We start from the raw sequence: 24,351 nt of genomic DNA on the forward strand, positions 1-24,351 counted from the left end.
ACAAAATACATTCATCTATTAATAGTTGGCGCAGAGTTGCATCTTCTGGCAATGCGGGAAATACACTATTCAGCCATTTCCAGCGTTGCAAAATATTCCCTTGACTGCTGTGAAGTAAACGACTGTGTGCAAGTTTATTCGAAGTTTAGCTTTGTGTTAAAAAAGATTTTCTGATAATCGGGGATGTATACGTTAATATGGGGTAATGTTTCCTCTCGTATTTATCGCATAAAGGTAACATTAAGGAATAATAATAATCATGGTATACCAGAATTTAAAAAATGTGTTGCATTAAAGACAAAGGTTATTGTTTCTTATTACAAAGGCAATACTGCTTGCACCAAATTTTTTAGAAATCAGTGATTTTCTTTGTGTGTCTAATTGTAGATTTGCAGCTATATTTTATATATAGCGAGCTAGTCACATTTTCTGTGATTTAAAAAGCGAGAAAAACGTCTGCAATGTCCTTAGCCGCGTTTTAAATCTTAGATTAAATATTTACTGAGGATAGGCAACTACTTTGTAAGACCGCTAGCCGGATGGATTTGCCGAAAATACAAAATTTACCCTTGACATGTGACAGGGGTCAACCCGCAAGCTCGACTTCACTGCGCTGGATGCACTGGGTAAGCTAAGCCGCGGTCACCAATTAGCTAATTTCACTTGCCTTCTTGCTGTTTGTGTTTAGCCGTATTCTCTTTCAAACTCGCTTAAGATAACATGTCGTGGGGCAATATCAGTGTTTTGAAACGGACACAAACGGTCGTTTCTTCGTTCATTTTTACTTGAAAATACTCCCCCGCACGGACTTCCCTCTTTTGTGAAGCTGCTTGCTTTGCTCCCTAAGTTTCACTCCGAACTTGACTACTGCTCGCTAGCCGCTACATTCATATAGTTGGGCATTAGCCGCTAGGTAGCGAGCAGGGTTTACTTAGCAAAACTGTTTCAAGACAAGAGATAATCATGCTTATTGTTTCAGGTCGCAGGCATACACACACACACACGAGTGATATTGTTCCACAATTTTGTGTTGAAATAAACAGATATTGTGAGTTAGCAACCCTTTCGTGCCCATGAAAGGGGGAGGCCTAGCTGGAGTTTAGGGCCTGCCAACTAGCAGTTAGCTTATCCTGAAAGTTTGCTCATGTTAACTACTTAGCCAGCTAACTGGTAGCTAGTAACTATGCATGCTGAAGTGCTGGCAGTAATTGCTGCATGGGATGGAATAGATTGCAAAAGTGTTTGTTCTTATATCGGTAGCCAGGCGGGTTGCTAATTAGCTGGCTAACTGGATCGGTATAGTCTGTTGAATTTCCTCCAGAAAAGAGCGCCGAAAATGTATCAGTTTGTTTGGTACATCTTTTCCTGATTTATGTAACCAGTTAACGATAATCGTTTTAGTTGGAAGTCAAATCATGATGCAACTGTAATTATGTAGCAGGCGGTAATTATTTTTGACCTGTTCCATTGTGGTTTTGTGCTTGCCTAGCCAAGTTGTGTCAAATGAAATGTGATTTCAGTGCTGTAAAGACAAATTTTGCAGTTTTGGACAATGCCCAATATTAGAGGTCGAGTATTATCAAAGTAACCAAGTAGATAGAAGGTTAGCAACAAACTGGAAATCAATGCTGAAATGTGGCTCAACAATTTGGGGGAAACTTGAGTACGCATCCTACAGAATGATATGATTTTAACCTTAATTTATTGTGTTTCATTTTTACTACTGCAAGCTAGTCACACTAAATTGAATGAGTTGGAGCGTGCTGTGATACAACTCGCTCACAATGGACTCGGACGGTATGAAGGTTGGGGAGCTGTCTATGGGGGAAGGGACAACAGCGTCCTCCGAGGAGGTGGCCCCCGACGGCCCTGGAGAACCCTACACCACTATCATTATCCAGGATCCTCCGGCGTCCTCCATCGTTCAACCCTGTGAGTCCAGATCTTTTAATGTAACGTATCTCACTGTCTTTTTCTCCGTATCAGTAATGCACACACGCGGTAATAGAGGTTTCTGTCACCCGACATAAGATAGATGACACTTCAGTTGATTGTTTCATTTTACTTACCCCAAGTGTCTATTCGTGTGTGTTTTATAGTTCTGTTTGCGAATTTCCATCTCTTGTATATTAAAGTGAGAAGGTATGATTTGATACTCCATATTTTGAAAAACAGTAATGCATATGCGAAAGTTAGTTATGATTAAATTACCTGTATTTTAACATCTGCATTCAGTAACCTACTGACACTTGAAAATTTCAGTTTAAACATACTTACTGGTCATTCACAGCACATCCTCTGAATCCATCTAGTTTGAATTCATAGAAAGCTTTTGGGAAAAGTGAAAATAAATGGGATTAGCAGTTTCATGATGTATAACCCAAAATTCACATGGGAAACAAATTTATTTGTAGAACTCTAGTACTGACTCCCAAGATGACTTTTAGTTAGTTTTGTTTAAACAAAATCGCTTAGTAAACTTTCTCTATTAAAAGCATCTTGAAAACCTGCAGGATCCTCAAAGCTGTGTTCTGCATATCACACGACATGCAATACGGTCATCCTTGTCAGTTCTCGATGCTCATGCCTATTCCCATATTCGCTTGCGTTGGACCCACAAGGGAACATGCACCTTCACCTAACTTGCAAGTCTCCGCCTGCCTCTGTTCCCAGATCAGCACGACAACCTGCAGTGTTTCCAGTGCTTCATCACCTTCTGTAACTCGAAAGCCAAGGAGAGGCACATGAAGAAGAGTCACCGTGAGGAGTACAAGCAGCAGCTGCAGCAGGTACCTCAACCTAAACAAACCCATGGAGGCCGAGCATGTAGCAGCACAGCAGACCGCTGAATACTGGAGCTACATGACTCGGTTGCTTCTGTTGATACTGCAGCCGCATATCGGCAGCTCTGCAGCTTTCTACATTCAATACCCCAATGCCAGTAGTTTTGTGATGGATGTGAAATATCTGAAATATCAGGAAATATGGCGTATTTAATGGCATTCAAAGGTTAATAAAAAGGTCCAACAACGTTTGTAATGATTCACTATGAACGCTGTAAAGAAATCACAAACATTATCCAGAATATGCTGTAATTGGCAAAAAAAAAGTTTCAAATCATAACAATAACAAATTGTTATTGGGGAAATGAATGGAAAGAATGAAGAGCTGTGGAACCAGAAGTGTAGTTGGCAAAAAGTTATACCTCACTGCTGTATATAGACTCACTCATGTATGAGATCTGCATGCTGCTAAAATTGCTCTTTGACAGTATTATGGTTCTTTGTTGATCCTCTGAGTCCCTCAGACAATAGAGCAGCCCTGTGTTTGTCTTAATCAAAAGAAAACAATCAAAAATACTCCAGTTCATGTAATTTCTTCTCATCTGATGGTGGTTGCTTTTGTATTCATTTGTGCGTGAGAGTAATCTACAGTGAAGAATAAAACGTAGAGTTTCAGTTGTGTTCGGTCCCTGAACTTTTGGACTTGGCTTTGCAGTAATTATGCTGTGCAGACCCGGCGAACATGACCACGTCTGTGTGCATTTTGCAGTGTGATACACTCTTTACCTGCTACGTGTGTGATCGCACCTTCCCGTCATCTGAGGAGCTCACACAGCACCAGGCCTCCCACAATAAGGAAGACAAGCCCTTTAAGTGCCCCCACTGCCAGGAGAGCTTTCGCACCTTCTCTGAGGTGAGCAGGGGGTTTGGGGAAGGCGTAGGAATAGGGGAAGCTGTACTAAAAATGGGAAAAAAAGTATAGTTTATAGTATACAGAGATATGTATAGTGTAACATAGTGGTAAGGAGCAGGGCTCATAACTGAAAGGTTGTTGGTTTGATTCTCCACTGAGGCACTGCTACTGTACCCTTGGGCAAGGTGCTTCACCTGGAATTGTCTCAGTAAATGTCCAGCTGAATAAATGGATCATGTAAAAATTGTAACCTATGTAAGTTGCTCTGGATAAGTGTCTGCTAAATGACAATAATGTAATGAAAACTGGCACAGAAAATTAGGTAAATGAAGTGGCAGAAAGCTGAACAGTACCAGCATTATTAAGAATTGAGCAATCAGTGTTGACTTCTAACAGTAATGTTGACAGTATAAGACATTACTTTCAAAATTTTAAAAATAAAAACAATTTTCATGTTTAAAATTTGACATGCAGTTAATGTCTGTAGTGTATACCAGTTGACATGCAATTCATGTTTCATGTATATCCGCATTGCTGTATACCAGTGTCAATAATATACTGGCCGCCCCTGACTTCTGGTTATGTTTCTCCTGCCACCTCTCAGCTCACGTCCCATAGACGGCAGATATGTCCGGAGAGGCAGTTTGTGTGCAGGGACTGCGGGGAAACCTTCAGGGGCCCGGTCCTGCTGCGAAACCATCGGCTCACCCAGCACCCCCCACGCCCCGACGCGGACCAAGAGGACGGAGACGACGGAACCAAGACGCACCGCTGCGGAAAGTGCGGCAGAGGGTTCGAGACGGAGGCAGAGCTTCTGCAGCACCAGGAGAACCACGCCGGCGACCAGCACTGCAACGGCAGCGCCCCGCCCAAGAGGCGAGGGCGACCCCCTAAAACGGGGGAGACCGCGGACGGGGAGAAGAAAGGGAAGCGGAGGAAGAAGGGGGAAGGAGCGGAGGAGTCCGGGGCGAGCAACCACATGGAGCAGGCCGCGCCAGCAGCAGCAGCTGCAGCAGCTGAGGTGAAGCCTAAAGGCAAACGGGGACGGCCTCCTAAATCAGCACAGGATGCCCAGGCGGAGCCGAGCCAAGACCAAGCAGAGGAAAAGAAACCCAAGGCAGGTGCTCCGTTGGCTCGCCAGCACCCCTGCCCTGACTGTGAGCTCTCGTTCCCAGCTGCAGCCCAGCTCCGAGCCCATAAAAAAGAGAAGCACGGCAAACCGCCGCCGCCGCGCAAGGCCCACGCATGTGGGGAGTGTGAGGAGAGCTTCGCCCGGCCGGAGCAGCTGGAGGCCCACACTGCCCGGGCCCACTGCGCAGGGCGCCATGCCTGCCCCACGTGTGGCAAGAGCTTCAGCAGGGAGAGCAACCTGAAGGCACACCGGCAGACACATGCCGAGGAGGAAGAGGCAGCTGAGGGGGGCAAGAGATAATTTAGGCGAGGGGCTGTTTCTGTAATGGACAGGGAAAAGAATATGTGAATTGGTTTGGGTTTAGAAAAAAACTGGTTTAGGTAAGGCTTTCAAAAGTGGTGGGGTAGGCTGTGTAAAAGTTGCGCTGCGAACCAGAATATTGATGGGCTTCATTTGATTTAGGTCAGGTGGGACTGATTATGTCTGGCTGTGATAGCTGAACGTTAATGAAAGGGCTGTTAGACTTTGTGAGCTGGTTGATAATTTTGAAATGTTCCACTGGAAAGGAATGGTTGGTTAGACTGTGCCATTGGCCCACAATTGTGCCATTTTTAAGTGTGGGAGTGGGGTGTGCTTTTTAAAATGGAAGAAAAAAAATAGATGAGTAGAGCAACTTTCTATCTAACCATTTAATTGGAGATGTAAATAAACACCAAGACACTCATTATATCCAAGCCTGTTATTGGCTTTGGAGGGAGTGAGTTTGACATTGTTTCATATTTTAATTGATTTGTATTTTTATTTTACGCTCATGATTATTGTGTGTTGTGGTATTGTTTTTATATTCTTTTTAGAAGTGTATATGTGGGTGGGGGGTAAATAGCTTCCAGGTTATCTAATACTTGGAGCATTTAATTTTTCTTTGCTGTTAAGTTAAAGAATTATACATCACCATGGTCTGTAGTAGCACATCACAGGGCCCCTAAATGATTTCAGTAAATTTTAAGTGAGAGGTAGAGAACTAATATGTAAAACGCAGATTGTATTGGTTTTGAGGAAGGCTTATCATGTGTATCTGAGAAAATGTTTATCTGTTAAGTGTCTCACTTTGATTATTGGGGTTTAATGTGAAGCAAAATTGGTTCAACTATCAATTACAAACTTTTTATAAGCATTTTAATGTTTTGAGATTATTTAAATGAATCATATTAATGATTTTGTTTGAAGATGGATTCTTGATTTGTTTTGGAAAGGTTCAATGGTCATTTATTTGGGGTGGGGAAAAGAACCCGCCTCTATTTTTACTGTATCTTTTTTTTTCCCAAGGACTTGGACATGTATTTTCTCATTATTCCTTGTACTTCTGGTTAAAACTGGACCACTTTGAACAAAATGGTATTCTGTTATTAATTGCTCAACCAAAACCCATGATTAACGACTCCCATTCACACCCTTTCCTCTCAGAACTTGCTCCCATCATTCCTGTACACTAACTTTTTAAATGCTTGAATGTTTTAAACAACCATGTCAATGGGAATACGCAAATTGTCGTTTTTTTTCTCTCATTTTGGAAAAAGCTTGAAGTATTTTGTTAGAGGAAAGGGAGGACAGTAGAACTGTAAATTTAAATTCAGCAAGCAAGTGTTCTTAATTTTCTTTGATTTTTAACACACAATACTGTATGCAAAATTGATCCCCTGCCACTGTCAACATGTTGTAATTAAAGAAACCGGGCCCCAGGGGCTACTGCAGAATTAAAGATTTGTTTCCTCTGATTTCATTGCACGGAAACTGGTCTTAGTTTGTAGGCATACCTCCAATTACATTGCGTTTAATTCGATTAGACGTGCAACAGTCGTAGCTGTAAGCGATACGTCTCACCGTTTTACTGAAAATATTGAGAGAGAGCTAAGAACAATTTAGATTCGCCTCAGAAACGAAATTAGTGTATCGGGTAATGCACGGTCCTTTATGTGAGTAATCGAACATCGCTTGGCAACCGTTGGTAGACAAATTAACTTTAAAAAACATTATAAAATCCCTGGTGGACATGCGATGATTCGGAACAATTTGTTTCCAGCTCACCGATGGCCGGCGTAAGAGTGGATACCTCAAGAGGGCACTGGCTATTTTACCCCTCACTAGACAGCAGTGGCTTACCTGGTAAAGGTATGACTTTCAGAACAGAACACTACTGGCGAGGAGGATGTTTACAGGCGAAGCTTTTTTCCCTTAGAAAATACATCGCACCAGTTGAGGTTGCAACTGTAACGTTAGTTCTTGAACTGGCGGTATACTTTGAAGATAGCCATCTTGATTAAAACAATAAAGTAAAACATTTCAAAGTAAAAAAAAAATTGACTAAAGCCGTGCGATTTAATTCAACAGAAGTCTGTAGTAAGGGGGTATACGTGATGGCATCTGCTTTTACTAAGTTCACTTAAGACATTAAACGTTAACGATCGACATAATTAAAATCAAAACTACATGCGTGTTTACCTGCTCCCCATTACAAAATGTGCCAGTGCTGTGTTTTGACCTTGTATTTAGATGTAACAGTTATAATTTATTTCCAGTACTGGACAGTCTAGTTCACCACGGTCCATACACCGATTATGCGGTTTTTTAATACATAATCAAACGCAAGTATATCCAATATCTATGCTTAACCAATGTTTTTTCATCTTACCATCAGGGGAGAATGAAGACTTTCAATCTTCGTGCCGCATCGAATGTGGAAAAATAACACCAAGATCAAGTATAGTCATGTTTTATATTAAATGTATCTAGATAAACTACATTAGTGACACACATAAAGCCTATATAAGAATTGCATAATGGCTGCATTTATAATTCTTGCTACATTGTGCAGGACACATGACACACTTATCAAATGAATGTCACACCCCACTCCACGAATAGTCTCGGATAACACAGCTCCTGGGTGAGGTGTCCCGATGAAGTCCTTCAGTATCATATCAATCGGAAAAATTGATGATACTAAGCTTTAAATATAATGATAATAATATATATTATATATAATGATAAAAAGAGTGTACATACTTCAGTAAGTGTGGTCCCTTGTGACGAGAGCAGGCAGCACACTGCTATGTATAAGCTTGCTCACTAATAACGTAAGCATACACTATATCTGTTACCTGTAACAACAGTCCATAGACCAGTCCTGGTGCCTGTTCATTACCCTAAGCATGAGGGGATGTTAATAGCTTAATTAACTCAGGAATTACACCTGTGTGGAAGCACCTTCATTTGATATAGTTTGCATCCCTCATTTACTCAGGTGTTTCCAGTATTTTGGCGTTTACCTGTACCTCTTCTGTTGTCACAGAGACTATAGGATTGGAACTGAAGGATCCGTGTTTGGAGTGGTGCCAGCTCTGTGGATGGAGAGGGAGACATCAAACACCTTGCTGTAGCCAGTGCCCAGTGCAACAGGGTAGAGCCTCTCCACAGAGCCACTCTGAGCTGGCTGCAAAATTCTGCAAAAATACCACATGGGAACTGACTAGACTTCCTGGCTTGCAGGGATATGAGTGTAGAGGTATTTAATGACTGAAATTATGCAATAAGAAATGGAAAAAATATCTGATTTCATCTTCAAACTGACCAGAATCCAAAAGGTATTATGCGCACAGATATTATGTGAAATAGACTCCTGTCGTCCACATACTCCTGGTCTCCTTTTAATCCAATTCACCTATCACTCCACCTGTACGTCCTCTGCTTTTCCAGAGACTGCAGGATTGGAGCTGAAGGATCCAGGTTTGCTGTGGTGCCAGCTCTGTGGATGGAGAGGGAGACATCAAACACTGTGCTGTAGCCAGTGCCCAGTGCAACAGGGTACAGCCTCTCCACAGAGCCACTCTGAGCTCCAGGTTGCTCCCCACTCTTCTTCCCTCATACAGCACACCCATGTGAGCCAGTTCTGCTATTCCCAATTTCCCTCTGTCCTCTCTAATCCCTCTCTGGTCGTTCAGTGCTGATACTTAATGTTTATACTACTCCTTCTCCTGTGAATCTTTCTCACAAGCTTTCACAGTTGCCCACTCTCATGTTACCACTCTTTCTCCTCTTCTCTACCCCCTGATCGCTTCATCTTATTTGCCAAATCGTTGTCCATCCCAAAATCCCACTTATCACCAAGGGCGTAGGTTTAAGGGGGAGATGGGAAGCCTTTGACCAGTTCCAAGGCTGTGTCATCTGTTCCATGGATGGTACTGCATTCTCCCATGGAGCTGACTGCTGGGACCCTAAACTGATGTCAGAGATGTCGGTCTTCTTGCAAAGTACCATAAGGGATTTGAGTAAAGTTCCTGGGTTTTATGGTTATGAGTCTACAGGTATTTAATGGTTGAAATTTTGATGAAACTATGAATGAAATAAATGTCTTCAAATCTAATACCAGCACAAGTACAATGCTGGATCATCACCCAATGCTTTTATGCAGTCACTGTTACACATAACAGTCACTGTTACATACATTTACACTGTTATAGTGTGTGTAAATGGTAATGCAAAATGGTTATATTCCTATGACTCCTGTTCTCCTCCCTCTGCCTGGTATATTTGTGGGTGATTCGTCTGCTCATCATCACTCCACATCTACCTCTTCTGATGGCACAGTGACTGTGGGATCCAAGCTGAAGGGCCCAAGTCTGCAGTGTTGCCAGCTCTGTGGATGGAGAGGGAAACACCAGACACCTTGCTGTAGCCAGTGCCCACTACAACAGGGTACGACCCCTCAACAGAACCGCTCTGAGCTCCAAGTTGCCCCATAGTCTCCGCTCCACACAGCAGACTCTTGTGAGGTCTGGTCTTCCCAGACTCCCTCTGAGCTCTTTGATCCCTCTGTGCCGGCTTGATCTTTGCTTTTTTTTTTTTTTTTTTCCATTTTCAAAAAATGAAAAATCTTTGCTTTTCTCCCTCTTTTTTTAATTGTGTCCCTCACCCTATCCAATGTCCTTCTCAGAAGGTATTTTCATGTATGAAAATGCATTTATAGGTTAGATTTGGTGTGGCTTTGAATCTTGGATTATGAACAATTTACGTGCATCTAGAGACCAATAACTATGGAATCTGAGTCCAGTCTAACAATCTGTAACAACTAGGGCAAAAATCATGTTTAACCATCATACTGGGCCTGGCTGGGCATGGCCAAGGACCAAGAGCCGTGACCACAGATGTGGGCAGATCTAGAGACCATGCCTGATAAGTGTGCCAAATATGAGATGAATGAGTGAAAAACCTGGCGGCAGCCATATTAACCTGGCTTTGGACCTTGGGCAGTGGAAAGTACTGAATCTATCTGCAGACTATGAACAATAACAGTGCTTTATTGTGACAGGTGCAATCCTCTGATACACAGCCACAGCCAAGGGCTATGTTTTGCTACTATGTCCCGCAACGTATTAGAGGAGAGAAAATAATGATTAGAGGACAGGTGCATCTTTCACTGACGACAACCTAGCAACTTATAGGCGACTGAAAAGTTGTGAGAGGGCCCTCTTCTACTGTGTCTAGGAACGTTAGTATGAAATGGTTGCTCTGCTTTTCCTGTGACTCCTGTTCTCCTGCTTCCTCTACCTGCCTGCTTTTCAGGTAGTTCTGCTGCTCACCATCACTCCACACTTGCCTCCTCTGCTCTCCCAGAGACTGGAGGTTTGGAGCTGAAGGACCCAGGTTTACTGTGGTGCCAGCTCTGTGGCTGCAGAAGCAGACACCAGACGCCAGGCTGTGGCCAGTGTGCAGTGCAGTCAGTACCCTGCTCCTTGCCCTCTAGGTGGTTCCAACTCGGCCACCTTCTCTCAAAGCCCATTTTCTTCAACCAAACATTGTAAAGCAGCAGCTCGCTGTCCTGCAGTGTAGCCTCCAGGCACTGTATGCAGTCACTTATCATGTCACAGCAACTCAGAAACACAAAATTAATGTCGAGGAAAGAAGAGTTGTCTTTTTGGATACTGGAATTATAACTTTTTAAATATCCCCTTAAACTCCCCAACCTTTATAATAACCAGTACAGCACTGATGATTTATGCCTCATAACAGAAAGTGTAAAATCTCATCTCATGTCTTCTGTAAGCATGCCAAAATAAAGTTTTGTTCATATACATATTGGCATGTACTTTTGTCAGTGTCTTCAATAAAATTAAATCAATAATACTTTAAGATAATCTCAGTGTGTTGCTTTTTATTTTATAATATTGTTGTGAGAATTGCATCAAATCCATGTTTTTATTGTTCCATTTTCAAGCTTAAGTCCCACACTACATATTCTCTCTCAATTCAGGTGGCCTTGGGGAGAGCTTAGTTTAATCGTTAAAAGCAACTAGAAGCTGCAAGCAACCACAAAGTCCTAAGGCCAGATGACAGGTAACTTTGAGCTATCATGGTCAAGAATACAAGAAAGTATTTGAGAGTTTAATGAACGATTGCTCATGAAATTACCCAAGAATCTGGGGTCAGCCTTTCAGCTCTGGGTCCTTCATCCCATACTCATGCTAAATGTCATCCATATCGATAATGGTTGCGATATAGTTTTGATAAATATCCAAGAAAGGACCAAGAGGATCCAACATAGTAACGTAAAGGTTTGATTGTATAGACGGTACTACGTATTGCCAACAAATCCTCTATTCACCTTCTTCCACAAAAAAGGTCATTTTCCTTTTGCACTAAGTACTCCAGTGCCGTGGGTGGCAGTACCAGGTAACTAGGGAGAAAATGAGTATTTCGCGTCATGCTTGTGCGAAGTGCGGAAGCCGAATTTGTCGAGAGAGGCTCCGAGTTATTCGTGCCTCCTCAAATGACCCAGGTTCAGCTTACTCCCACCTGATTGTAATGCCAACCATTATGTGAAAAAGTTGAAGCTGAGCCAGGATCAGTGCTTGGCAGCGGGTTATTTACACTTGCTGGGGAACAGAAACAGCTACCTGAGTTGCTCGAGACGAGTGGAGAATGAACCAATTTGCTTGTTTACTAGATAACAATAAAGAGATAAAGCTACCCTACTATCATGCAATATGGCTTACTAGCTATGTCGATACCTTGCCAGTCACTTGAGAATCAGCGGGAAGCCTTTGCATTTCTTGTCTTTCAACAAGAAACGTTAGAGCATTTTGAATTGGGGATCTACGTTGCCATTGACCGAATAACAACTTAGCTCGCTAGCTGCATAGCTGGCTTGATAAGGTTCCGTCAACAAAGGTAACGTACTATCACGGATGTACTTTGAAGGCATCACTAAATTGGCTTGCTACGATTTTTTGTGTTATGTAGCTGGCTAGCTAACACTGCATCATCCACCGTATCGATTGCTTTCTGGCTAGTTTTCTGCTTACAAAACTTGATTTCTCTTTATTTCATTTTAATGTATTTGTTCTTTGAAAAGATTGTGATGGAGCAATTGTCTAGCTCTACGCTTAATTGCTTTTGAGTCCTACCGTATAGAAGTGTAGCAAACCTATGGTATACATACTACAAATATGTGCACATGTTTCTTTTGTAGCTACGATCCACCTAGCTAGATATGACAGTTTGTTAGTGTTATCTTATAATTATAATATATATAATATATATATATTTTTGCCACATCAGCAATGCCTTTATTTATACTACATTTATCGAGCTCATTGCGACAGGCCAGCAGTTCTTAAGAATCGGTTTTAGTGGGGGATGGAGGTAGGAGAGTTGGTAAACTAGTCACTTATTTTTTTCCCCTAACTGGGTATACCACGTGAAGTGCTGTCTATTAATAATTGTATCTAAAACGAGCTACCCAGGAGGTTATATCCCCGGCCAGGGTCACAGTTTGCACAGCTGTGATTTAACTGTGAAAGTGATTACATCACCTTTCACAGCTTTCTGTGAGCAAGCTGTAGTAGATCTGGAGTAATATTTGGGTGGATGGTTGTATTTCTGACTCATGTCTGACTGTTCAATTCCTGCTGTTTGTGATTCAGATTATTGTATTTTACCTCTCCTATCCTCATGATTCAGATTGTGGACTTATATCTCTGCTTTGTCTTATAGAGCCCATGTCCTCAGAGTTTACGATAGATATTCAGCTGACGGAGCTTGGCTTTCCGGAAATCTTCCAAGATGGGGCAGTGGCTAAAGAGATACCACCCCTTCCTGTCTCTGCTGATTCAACACGTACCCCCGTGACATCTCGAAACTCTCAGACTGGCTCTCCTCCTTCTCCAGACATACATGCCAACAGTGTGTCACAAGGCCGTGTTCCTCCCATTGCCAGGAATTCGACCGAGAAATGCGTCAACAGTCCCACACAACAGATCACCTCAGAAAGCACTCAAAATGCAGACCAGTCACACCCCAGGCCTAATGCAGACGTTAGGCCCAGTACTGAAAAGCAGTCAAACGCAGCTGAGTTTAACAGTGTCGCACATAAAGTTAACTCTGTGGTCAGCCAAATGCCAGAAGCGGCAACTGTTCTCATCCATTCTCCTAACCCTAATCCTAAACCGAACACAGAGACTGCCAAGACAATCGCTGGAAGAAGGGGAGACAGGAGAAGCAGTAAAGGTGTTGGAGGAAGTGGCAGTACTGGGAAGCAACAGGGACGTGGAGTGAAAGACAGCACGAATGAAGCAGAGGAGGACTCAGAGGAGACTGAAGACAGTGATGTCTCTGAAGAGGAAGAAGAGGAGGAGGAGGAAGAAGATGAGGAGGGGGAAGGAGAGGACATTGTCTCAGGTGAGACACTTAGTGTTTACCTTTCAGCTCTGTCCTCGTGGCTTTTGCATACTGCCCTGTCATTAACTTCACAGATCATTCCAGTACTGCATTGGGCTGGATGACCATAGAATCTGCCGTGATGTGTTCCGCCACTAAGTGTAAATGTTGAACTGCGGGGCGGCATTGGAGCACAGTGTTAAGGAGCAGGGCTGGCAACCGAAAGGTTGCTGGTTCGATTGCCAGCTGGGAAGCTGCTGCTGTACCCTTGGGCACGGTACTTACCTCATTAAATATCCAGCTGTATAAATGGATAACATGGAAAAATTGTAACCTATGTAAGTCACTCTAGATAAGAGCATCTGCTAAATGACACAAATGTAACATAATGGAACTGTGCTGTCAACTACCAGCTGTTTTGAAGTGGCACTGCAGTTACTAAAGTCTTCCTCACTCTCCTTGCAGATACCTCTGTGGATGGCTCAGCCGAGCATCGGTGCAAGGTGTGCGACATCGCCTTGCCCTCCTTATTCCGGCTGCAGGAGCACATGCGCCTGCACAGCGGGACGCGTCCCCACCGCTGTGCCGAGTGCGGCAAGCAGTTCTGCCACCTGGCCAACTACCGCGCCCACCTGCGCGGCCACGCCCAGGCCGCCTCCGTCCGCTGCCGGGTCTGCGAGGCCAGCTTCGACTCGACGGAGAAACTGCGGCTCCACCTGGAGGGCTCGCACCCGGAGAAGGAGTTCTACCAGTGCGACTACTGCAAGCGCGTCTTCACCTGCCTGAGCGAGTGCCAGCGGCACGTAGACCAGCACCGGCGCGAGCCGCCGCGGCACCAGTGCCCGCACTGCGAGTCCAACTTCCGCCGGCGCAAGTACCTGCTCCGCCACATGGAGCGGCACACCCGCCGGCGCTCCTACCTCTGCACCGACTGCGGCCAGGCCTTTGCCCGCAAGAACGTCCTCTTCCGCCACAGCTTCTCGCACCTGGGGCTGCTGCCCTACACATGCGTCCGCTGCCGCCGCCACTTCCGCCTGGCCTCGCTCTACCGCCGGCACGTGTGCGAGCCCGAGAGGATCCAGTGCGTGGCCTGCCTGGGCTTCTTCCGCAGCCAGGAGGACTTCCAGAGGCACAAGGAGGAGACGGGCTGCTGGGGCCACCAGGGAGCGCGGGGGGACGAGATCCGCTGCATGGAGTGCGGGCAGGCCTTCCAGAGCACCGAGGAGCTGAAGAAGCACGCGGGCGCGCACCAGCGGGTGCTGACGTGCTCCGAGTGCGGCAAGGGCTTCCGCTCGGCCCTGCTCCTGATGTCGCACATGGGCGGCCATGCCGGACAGAGGCCCTGTCTGTGCCAGCACTGCGGCCTGGGCTTCCCGCACCAGCAAGCCTACGACAGCCACCGCAAGGACTGCGGCCGCGTGCCCCCTGCCCCGGTTAGTGAAACTATTATTATTATTATTCTTATTGTCATTTAGCAGAGTGGTTCTCAACTCCGGTCCTGGGGACCCACTGCCCAGCATGTTTTAGATGCCTCCGTGCTCCAACACACCTGATTCAAATGATCAGCTTGTTATCAAGCAGCTGCAGCAGTTAATACCCAGTTGATCATTTGAATCAGGTGTGCTGGAGCAGGGAGGCATCTAAAACAGTGCAGTGGGTCCCCAGGACCGGAGTTGAGAAACACTGATTTAGCAGATGCTCTTATCCAGATTGACTCACATAGGTTACAGTTTGTACATGTTATCCATTTATACAACTGGATATTTAATGAGGCGATTGTGGGTTAGATACCTTGCCCAAGGGTACAGCAGCAGTGCCCCAGCGGGGAATTGAACCATTAACCTTTTGGTTAAGAGCCCTGCTCCTTACCAGTGTGCTACATTGCTGGCCTCAAACTGAGCAGTGATGTCTTTTAACCACTGTTTCAGTAAGGGAGTGCCATTTTCAGCAAATGCTCCAAGCCATGATGATGTCACAGTATAAGTCTTGTTGGCATCCTGTTTGAGGTGTTAATATGCAGACACCATTACCTAGGCTCACTGGCTGATTGCCACGGTAGTGCTTACTGGAGTGTTTGCCCTCGCCAAGAATGTCGACCTGCTGTGTCTCTCTCTCTCTGCAGGTGGCAGCAAAGAAGCAAAAGGATACCCCCAGTAAAGCCCCTGTGACGACAACTCGGACACAGATTGCCCCGAAAGATGTGTGGAAACTCACGCTAGATAAACCTCCCCCACCTGGCGCAACCCTTGTTATGCTCTTCCCCACCCCTGGCAGCTCCTCATCTCCCGGCCTGCCAGGGTGGACGTCCACTGACGCCCTCAGCTCCTCACAGACAGGGGACCTGCAGGTGCAAGCACCCATGTTGCAGACGGTGGGGGGGACCGCATCGCCACCACGGACGGGAACGCCGGGGGCGTCTCCTGACTCCCAGGAAACGCTCTCGGGCGCTGTGCTTCCTGGTTCCTTGCGTGTGCCGGGGACGACGCTCGAGCTGCAGATTTCCAAGGCCACGTTCGTGCAAGGGCCCGAACATTCCGTGCTCCCGTTGTCTTCAGCGGTGGAAGATGGCACACAGCCATCAGGCGCTCTGCTACCTCTCAGTACAGCCGTGGGATCCACACTTTCCCAGGTTACTGGGCGGATTTTAGAAGCCGCCAGTGTTCCATCTGTTGCAGATAAGGCAAGAGTCCCAACTGCAGCAAAAGACACGGAAAGTACCAGGGAAGAGGCAAACATCAAACGTGAGCAGGGTCCAGAATATGATGTAAACATGGGGACGGTGAAGGAGGAGAGAGTGGAAGAGGATGACATGAAAAAAAAGGGAGAGATAGAGGTCAGGGCAAACAACATGCTGCCGGGAGATGTCCTTTCAAGACTAACAGTAGAGAGTAAGCCAGTGGTGAACCAGATGGAGAGCAGGACAATGCTGGATCTGAAGGAGAGAGGAGAAACGGGTACGCCGATCCATTTAAAAATTGAATTGCCTGCTCACCTGCGTTCTGAAATTGCATCAAGTTTAGGCCTGTTACAGGCCAAAAAGCAAGCAGGTTCTTCCAGCTCCGGCTGGCCAGGGCTGGGAGATCTAGATAAGGTAGCTTCGGGTCCAAATACCTTGATACCCATGGAGTGTGAAACGAGAGTGGATGAAGGGATGAACGTTGATGAGGGAGGAGTGGTGCAGGGGGGTCTGGCCATGGGAGAAATGAAAGAAGATGAAGGTGGAGCTTTTAATAGCGTGGAGGTGGAGATTCAGGATGAAGACGTGCAGGGAGAGCAGGAGATGGACGGAGAACCCCATGAGTGTCTGAGCTGTGGTCAGATCATTCTGGAAGGGGATCTTGTCCAACACTACATGCAACATGCTATAGAATGTGACTCCTCTCCTGATGACTCTATACCTCAGACCACCTCTCAGCCCCTGTCTTCCCCCTCCCCTCCCGGCACCCCTCCAAGGAGGAAACTAAGGTCCCGTAAAACGTCTTGATAGTGTTTTAACAGGGAAACTCCAGGTTGAATCCATACCTGGGCTTCCAGATTTGAAAGTCTCTTTACAATATGTTCTGTGAGACAATGTGCAGTACAGTCACCAATGCTGTACTGTTGTCAGAGAAACAGGGTTGACAGACTTTGTGTAGCTACCAGCAGAGGCACAGTGCATAGGTGTATTGCTGAAAGCTTCCATTTTGCCTGTTGTAGTTGACAAATGTAGTGGTACTTTGGTGTTCAGACTTGCAAAGGTGCTCCCAATGTATTATGATTGAGGCATGTGTAATGCAGTATAATGAGACAACCATTCAGGTTTCACTATTACAGAGACTGTCATGTCTGTGGTATAGTTGAAAGTAGTGTCTTGTTCAATCAGGTTTCAGACTTTCCATGGTTCAGAAGTGGCTTTCCCATATCATCCCATGGTCATAGTCATCCTGTGCTGAGATGACTTGAACGCTCTGTATGTGATGATATTTGGACGTGTATTTGTTCTTTTAAAAGCTTTTTGTGAATTTTGTTACTGTTTGTGTTCTCCAAAACTGTAAAACATACTCAGAGTTTTTCTTGGCCAGCTGGTGGTGGTAACATCAGTCACAGAAGGTCACAGGTATTACTCTTCCTTCATTTAGGCCACTTGTTTCCGGATCAAATGTGTCTCCATCCGTGCCTGTGTAAGTGTGTGTGTGCATATGCGTGTGTGTGTGCGCGTGCGTGCATATGCGTCTGTGTGTGTGTGTGTGTGTGTTTCTCTCAACACTATTTTCAGAAAAGGGGTGACAGGGTAGAGTTAAACCGATGTGCTGATTGTGGCAGAGCGCAACTCTTCACAGCTTTTGGCATTTGGAGGTATTCACCTGTGATTCCATGGTCCTCTTGTGTTTTTCTTCTGGGGATGATGAATCCGTGTCCAGGTGCTGAAAGACTTAAAGGTGGGGGAATAGCTGGCAGAAAGCACAGCACACCCTTGTGGTGTTCTCAGAGAGAAAATACATTCTTTATACATACACCTGCCTCAGTAAATCCAGTGGGGTGAAAAGGGTGATTGGTAAAAATTAAGGTAACTACTTCCATGACATTTTATCCATGAAGCTGAAAAGACTGTTGGATCTGCAATAAATGTGTTACTTCTTTGTTTTTTCTCCATTGTTCTTCCATTTCCTGTTCAGTTTGGGAGTGGCAAACTGTGAAATGATATTGATAACTTATTTCTCTTGCATGTTTAGTTTACCTTACATTGACATTTTTCAGTTCTTTTCACAACTTTTTCACCAGTTATTCCGCTGATTCATTTAATTTATTTTCAGTGGCAACACTATTCTGTGTACAGAATTTAAAGGCTGTATCAACTGAAAAATGGTTGAGGTAACAAGGCTTTTTGAATTACCGAATTTGATTTTTGAATCCAAATTGCTGGTATTTCATGAATTAATATAGTCATAACAAAAGTAAATTGGTGATATTTACTTTAAAATGATGACTGTTCCCTCTTTTGACCCCTTTATGTGGAATGATTTCAAAAACTTCATCTGACCTGATATGTGATTCTAAATTTTGGAATTGTCAATGCATAAGTAAATGTTTTTTTTCTATTTTTTTTTCTTGCTTCCTGAGCTTGCCATAGTTTAAAATAAAACATTAACACTAAAGTTCAGTTGTACTTGCTGATAAGAAAAAGTAAAGCGGTACATTGTGTAAGAACATTGGTTTCAGTAAAATATGTTTGAAATGGTGCTTTACAACAAGACTTTTCTGTTTATGCTTTTCCTACTGCTGTTTGAACACCTCTGTTAGGAAGACCCAGGGGGCCTTACCGTGCAATTGGAGTCAACATCTTCTATTTCTTTTTGCTTACGTGTTTTGTCCTCTTTTACCCCTGCTGTTAAAGGAATTAGTTACGTGTTTGCTATTTTGTCTTTCACCATACCTTTCATGTGCTGTTTTTTGTGCTCTGTCAGGATAGACTTTGTGCTTTTCTAATACAAATAAATATCTGGACACAAAGAAGTTGTATTTAGTTGTGTCGGATTTTCTGTTTTAAAAGCGTGTTTAGAAATGACAGTTCCATTAAAAATACACATGATACATGGATACCAAATGTGCATGCATGTTATCAGACCTATTACAGAGGACTGAGGAAAATGATTGATATGAAGAAAGGATGTGCTCTAATTGTACAGCTAAAGTCAAGGTGTATACACGTGTCTATAACAAATTGTAGATTTGCTTGGGTTTAATGATCTACATACTGGTAACTCATCATATCCCAGTTGTATTGTCATTTAGCAGATGCTCTTACAAGCCAGAACAACTTATATAGGTTACCGTTTTGACATGGTTATTCATTTATAGAGTTGGATATTTACTGAGGCAGTTGGGGGCTAAGTACAAAGGCAGTACCCCAGTGGAGAATTGAACCAGTAACCTCTCGGCTAGGAGCCCTGCTCCTTACCACAATGCTACACTTCCACTTGTTACACTTAGGTACCTAAATTACAAGCTTATGATTGACTTCTTTATTCGAAATAGTCTGAATAAAATCAAATGGCATTTGCAATTAAAACACATGACCAAACGGGATGTTTTTGGATGAGATACTGCCTGTCACACTCCATAGCCATCCAGTTAACTCCCCATTCCAGCTGAGCAAAATATGTAACACATGTATTTGCATTCTCTCTTTATAGCTTTTCCTGTGGGTCATGTTTCTTTTTACAGAGCATTATAAATACTCCCATCCTGCCTTGCAATATATATGGTCCAAGCTGAGTGTCTCACAAGGTCCCTGTTCATCCAGATTTGTTTTCCTTCTTTCTTTTATTGTTTGGTGTAAAGTGGGTAATGGACAGGTCCAACCCTTGGGCAGAGAGCCAGTTCATCTCAGAACCTTATTTTTGGCAGCTGGGTGTACAAACTCTTGAATGGAGAATCTTCCATGATTGCATGAAAAAACATTTTTTTTTTCAAATGCTGTCCTCTCTGGCAACACTTTATCAATTATAACTGGATGAAAGGACGCAGTTAAGAGACAATTCTGAAATATACAGATGAGAAACAACGGATCCTTGGCGTAAAACCTTGTCACTGACACCTCCATCCCCTAGTGACTAATGACAATGAACACTTGTTTATAGTCTTTGCAAGGGGCGGAGCGGCTGGAAACACGTAATATGGACTACAAGTGTAGTCACATGATAGAACGGAGCCCGGAAATAGACTGTCGGTAAGCAAAATAATCTGACCATAATAATAGTAGTGGTGAAATGTGGGGGGGTGGGAGGAAGGGCAGACCAGCAAGTTTTAAAAGGAAAGCAAGACATTTTTCTAAAAATAAAAACGTATATTTGTTCGGGCCACGTCTCCCCTTCTCACTCTTTCCGTTTGCAATTTCATGTTCATATTCTTTCCGGAGGCAGCATTTTTGTGGAAATACTGAACTCCGCTACTGAAATCGCACATATGTACTCATTTCAAATGGACAAAGACAGATTCGCCGTTAGCGTAAGTATATAGCTACAACATATGTGCATTGCCTGCCTGCGGAAATATAAAATCAATTGTCTTGGCTGTAAAACGTCTTTAAACTCCAGCGTTTCAGAATGTTTAACGACAGCCCCAAGAACGACTAGTTCAGGTAAAACAAACGCATATGGGCAACTTAAAAAGCCATCTTGAATTTGAGTAACGTTACTGTTTTTGGATTGTCTAGACTGCTGGCGAAAGAGAAACGAATTGCTGTGTTACACTGTGTGTCTGTCATATGTTAACATAGATTTTAGCTAGCTGGATGTTAGTTGTATTCTCGAAATCTGTATTGAGTGGGACTAGTAATCTAGCCTCATTGATGTGGATAGAACGGTTTCGAACATTAGCGGTATCCGGATGTTGGAGTTCATTGTTGCAGTGTTATGAAGTTGGCGCACGTTTTAACCCGTTTTGAACATTTGGCTGTTGTGCACTCTTAGTTAACTTAAAGTACTGAAGTGCCACGAGGTCCTGACGTTGAGGAGTTGTGTGAATCGGACGAAAGCATGGCGACAGACGCGCAGTACTGACTCACTGTACATCCCTTTACCACACCTAGTCCGAAATATTAATTTCTACATTTCTATAATCAGTTTATCCAAAAGCGGTTAAGATTCGTGCTAATGTAGCTACTTCTCCTCTCAGCCGTTTGTTCTCTCACCGCCTCTCTCTCTCTCACTCTCTCTCTCTCTCACCCACCCTCTCTCTCTCTCTCTCTCTCTCTCTCTCTCTCTCTCTCACCCACCCTCTCTCTCTCTCTCACCCTCTCACCGGGCCTCCAGCGTGGACCATGCTCCTGGCTCGAAATGCACCAGTTCATTGGGGATCTCATGAGCTCCAGCTCCACCCAACCGGTTAAGGACACTGCCCAGCAGGAGGCACTCCGTACCGCCTGGGAGACTGCTGGACACGAGGCCCTGGGACTGAAAGTTGCGCCGGTGGCACCCCCCGCCCAAGCAAGGCAGCCTCCCAGCAAAATGCCCCCAGGCTACTGCCTCCAGCCCCTGCCTGAGTCTGGAGAAAGGAGTGGAGAGGCGGGAAGTGGTGCTCAGCAACGTGAGTATGTTGGGCGGATGGAAGACACATCGATAATTTATCAACGACAGTCAGGTTTTAAAGTTACTGAATTGTACTGCATACTTACAGAAGTGTGGTGGATATTGAATGTGTCCTATATGCAATTACATTACATTACGTTTATATTATTGTCATTTAGCAGATGCTGTTATCCAGAGTGATTTATCCATTTGTACAGCTGGATATTTACTGAGGAAATTGTAGGTTTCACAAGGGTACAACACCAGTGCCTCAAACCAGCAACCTTTTGGTTACCAGCCCTGCTCATTACCACTACACCACACTACTGGTCACTGCTATTATGCTTTTGTTCTCCCATATATTGTTTGATTCATTTCATTACTGAATAGTTTTAATACTATCCTCTTAACATATGTGTTCTTGCTTTCTTTCTCATGTGTTTACTGTATTTCTCCTTACATATGCTGCCTTATGTTCACCTTCCACCTACCCTTTCTCTCTCTGCACAGTGCAACATCGTACATGCAACTGTCCTGCCTGCCCCTTCTCCTCCTCCTCCGGCCCCACGTTCCAGACGCTCAGGCCCAGAGAGAACCCCTCTTCACAGACTCATCCACCCCAGTCTGACCAAGCCCGCCAGTCCAAAGAGTCCAGCACCGGTCCCGTCAGCCTGGGCCTCTGTCTCGGACTGGGTCTGTCGCTGGAGGAGGAGACCAGCGACCCGAGCATCCCCTGTAACACAGAACCTGAGCCGCCCCAGCAGCGGCAGAACCAGGACAGAGGGACCACTTCCCAGAACCCAAACCCTAACCATAACCCCGCCCACCACAACCCCCCGCACATGCCCACCTTCCCTTGCCTCTGCTGCCACCGTGGCTTCCAGACCTGCGCCCAGCTTATCCGTCATCAGCAAGGCCCGAACCCCCACTTCCCCCACTCTCACCCCCATTACCACCACCACCACTGTCCCCTCACCTCCTGCCTGCACTGCCCCCAGCTGCCCCACCCCCCGCAGTCCCCGCCCCCGTTCCCCTGCCTCTCCTGCCAGCGCACCTTCCAGACCTGCGCCCAGCTCCTGAGGCACCAGCAGGGCCACGCCCAGCAGGAGGGCCTCTCCCAGCACCCCTGCATGCACTGCTCCGCCTCCTTCCCCCGCCCTTCCCAGCTCCTCCAGCACCAGCGCTCCCAGCATGCCTCCAAGGCCGGTGGTTTCCTGTGCACCGAGTGTGGCCGGGCCTTCAACTCCCACAGCAACCTGCGCATCCACCTCAACGTGCACACCGGCGCCCGGCCGTACACCTGCACCGACTGCGGCAAAAGCTTCAGCCAGTCGGGGGCACTCAAGATCCACCGTCGCATCCACACTGGGGAGCGTCCATACACCTGCACCTACTGCGGGCGGGGCTTTCCCCACCTGGCCGGAATCCGGGCCCACCAGCGCACCCACACGGGCGAGAAGCCCTATTGCTGCCCGCAGTGCGGCAAGTGCTTCACCCAGTCGGGGGCGCTCAAAATCCACCTGCGCATCCACACTGGCGAGCGGCCTTTCATCTGCGGCCTCTGTGGCAAGGGCTTCTCCAACCGCTCCGGGATCCGTTTCCACCACAGGACCGTGCACGGGGTCACCTCTGAGGCCGGCCTCAGCCTGGGTGCCGCCACCCACGCTGGCCTGAGTCTGCTATCCTCGGCCATTGCCGGGGTTAGCTCCAGTCCCAACGCCAGCCTCGGCCCCATCGGAAGCCCCAGCATCAGCCCCGTCGCCAGCCTCAGCCCCAACGCCAACACCTGTGACAGCCCCGTTAGCGATCCTAACACCGACGTCCGCCCCAGCTCCAGCATTGCCACTGTCTCCAGCTCGCTCTCCTCCCCCGGGTCCAGCTTCAGCCTGGATCCCCAGCCCGCGGCCGGGAAGGACGCGCCGAGCAGGAGTGAGTCTGCCGAGAGGAAGAGGAAGGAGCTGCCGTACGCCTGCGAGGACTGCGGCCTGCGCTTCCGGGACGCCCCCTCCAGGAACAAGCACCAGGAACTGGAACACTACTGCAACCAGGAGGAGGAAGAGGAGGGGGAAGGAGAAGGGGGGGAGCCGGGTCTCGGAAAAGATGGGGGAGCGGGAGAGACGGTGGAAAGCATAATGCAGTGAAGACTGGGGGGGTGGGGAACACAGGGAGGGCAGCGGAGGGAGGATGAGGTATGAAGGGAGAGGAGGAGACGTCGTGCCTAAGAACTACTAAACAACTCCACGACAGTGCCATTTTTTTAGATTTGACCTAATTATGAATATTTATAAGAAGCACTTTAAAAGACGAGATGCAACGATACTTGGATACTTTAAACGCAGATGTATTTGCTAGCTTTTTGATATGTGAATTTCTTGAATCGAAGTGATCTGTTAGCATTTTTGGCACTAACTTGACCACTTAATCTGATGCCTCCAGATGCAAATGTTGGCAATTCTGTTCATTTTCATTTTTGACAAAGAAGCAGCTGTCCAGAAAGTTGGACTTGAAACATTCAAGTGAATGCGAACATCCCGTGTTTCAATTCAGAAGTATTAATGTCTCATTTTGGCTTTGAATGCTGTTACGTTCTCCACTCTCAGTAAATGTGACTTCAGAGAGTTAGCACACATTTGGGAATATATTTTCACTGGTATAATCACATTGTTGTGGACAGTATTTATGAAAAAGATGAAAATGGTTGTTATCAGTGATACACAGACTATCTCAATTGTGGATATGTTTGGACTTAAGGTAATTGCAAAG

General features: G+C 45.6%; 3 protein-coding genes across 5 annotated transcripts; all 3 read left to right on the forward strand.

Moving 5' to 3' along the window:
* The first annotated feature begins 580 nt into the window (after window positions 1-580).
* Window positions 581-5,884, forward strand: LOC118783980 (zinc finger protein 696-like). Of its 3 annotated transcripts, none has more exons than XM_036537936.1 (5): window positions 581-626; window positions 1,731-1,932; window positions 2,674-2,789; window positions 3,553-3,696; window positions 4,301-5,884. In XM_036537936.1, exons 2-5 carry the CDS (start codon window positions 1,785-1,787, stop codon window positions 5,126-5,128), a joined length of 1,236 nt encoding a protein of 411 aa, XP_036393829.1. In that variant the 5' UTR covers window positions 581-626; window positions 1,731-1,784; the 3' UTR covers window positions 5,129-5,884. The 3 variants fall into 3 exon arrangements, with proteins under 3 accessions (XP_036393829.1, XP_036393831.1, XP_036393830.1); XM_036537938.1 differs by having other exon boundaries at window positions 598-626; window positions 1,735-1,932; XM_036537937.1 differs by lacking the exon at window positions 581-626 and having other exon boundaries at window positions 1,120-1,932.
* A 5,881-nt stretch (window positions 5,885-11,765) lies between these two features.
* On the forward strand, window positions 11,766-17,024 carry wu:fe05a04 (zinc finger protein 236). Its single transcript, XM_036538620.1, has 4 exons — window positions 11,766-12,052; window positions 12,878-13,561; window positions 14,006-14,973; window positions 15,663-17,024. Exons 2-4 carry the CDS (start codon window positions 12,883-12,885, stop codon window positions 17,022-17,024), a joined length of 3,009 nt encoding a protein of 1,002 aa, XP_036394513.1. The 5' UTR covers window positions 11,766-12,052; window positions 12,878-12,882.
* Window positions 17,025-20,287: 3,263 nt separating this feature from the next.
* On the forward strand, window positions 20,288-24,123 carry si:ch211-79k12.2 (uncharacterized protein LOC568844 homolog). Its single transcript, XM_036538622.1, has 3 exons — window positions 20,288-20,527; window positions 21,334-21,607; window positions 22,099-24,123. The coding sequence occupies exons 1-3, from the start codon at window positions 20,486-20,488 to the stop codon at window positions 23,727-23,729; spliced, it is 1,947 nt and encodes a 648-aa protein (XP_036394515.1). The 5' UTR covers window positions 20,288-20,485; the 3' UTR covers window positions 23,730-24,123.
* Window positions 24,124-24,351: the final 228 nt, after the last annotated feature.

Source organism: Megalops cyprinoides, chromosome 10 (assembly GCF_013368585.1).
Source record: "Megalops cyprinoides isolate fMegCyp1 chromosome 10, fMegCyp1.pri, whole genome shotgun sequence".
In the NCBI taxonomy this organism is placed as follows: domain Eukaryota; kingdom Metazoa; phylum Chordata; class Actinopteri; order Elopiformes; family Megalopidae; genus Megalops; species Megalops cyprinoides.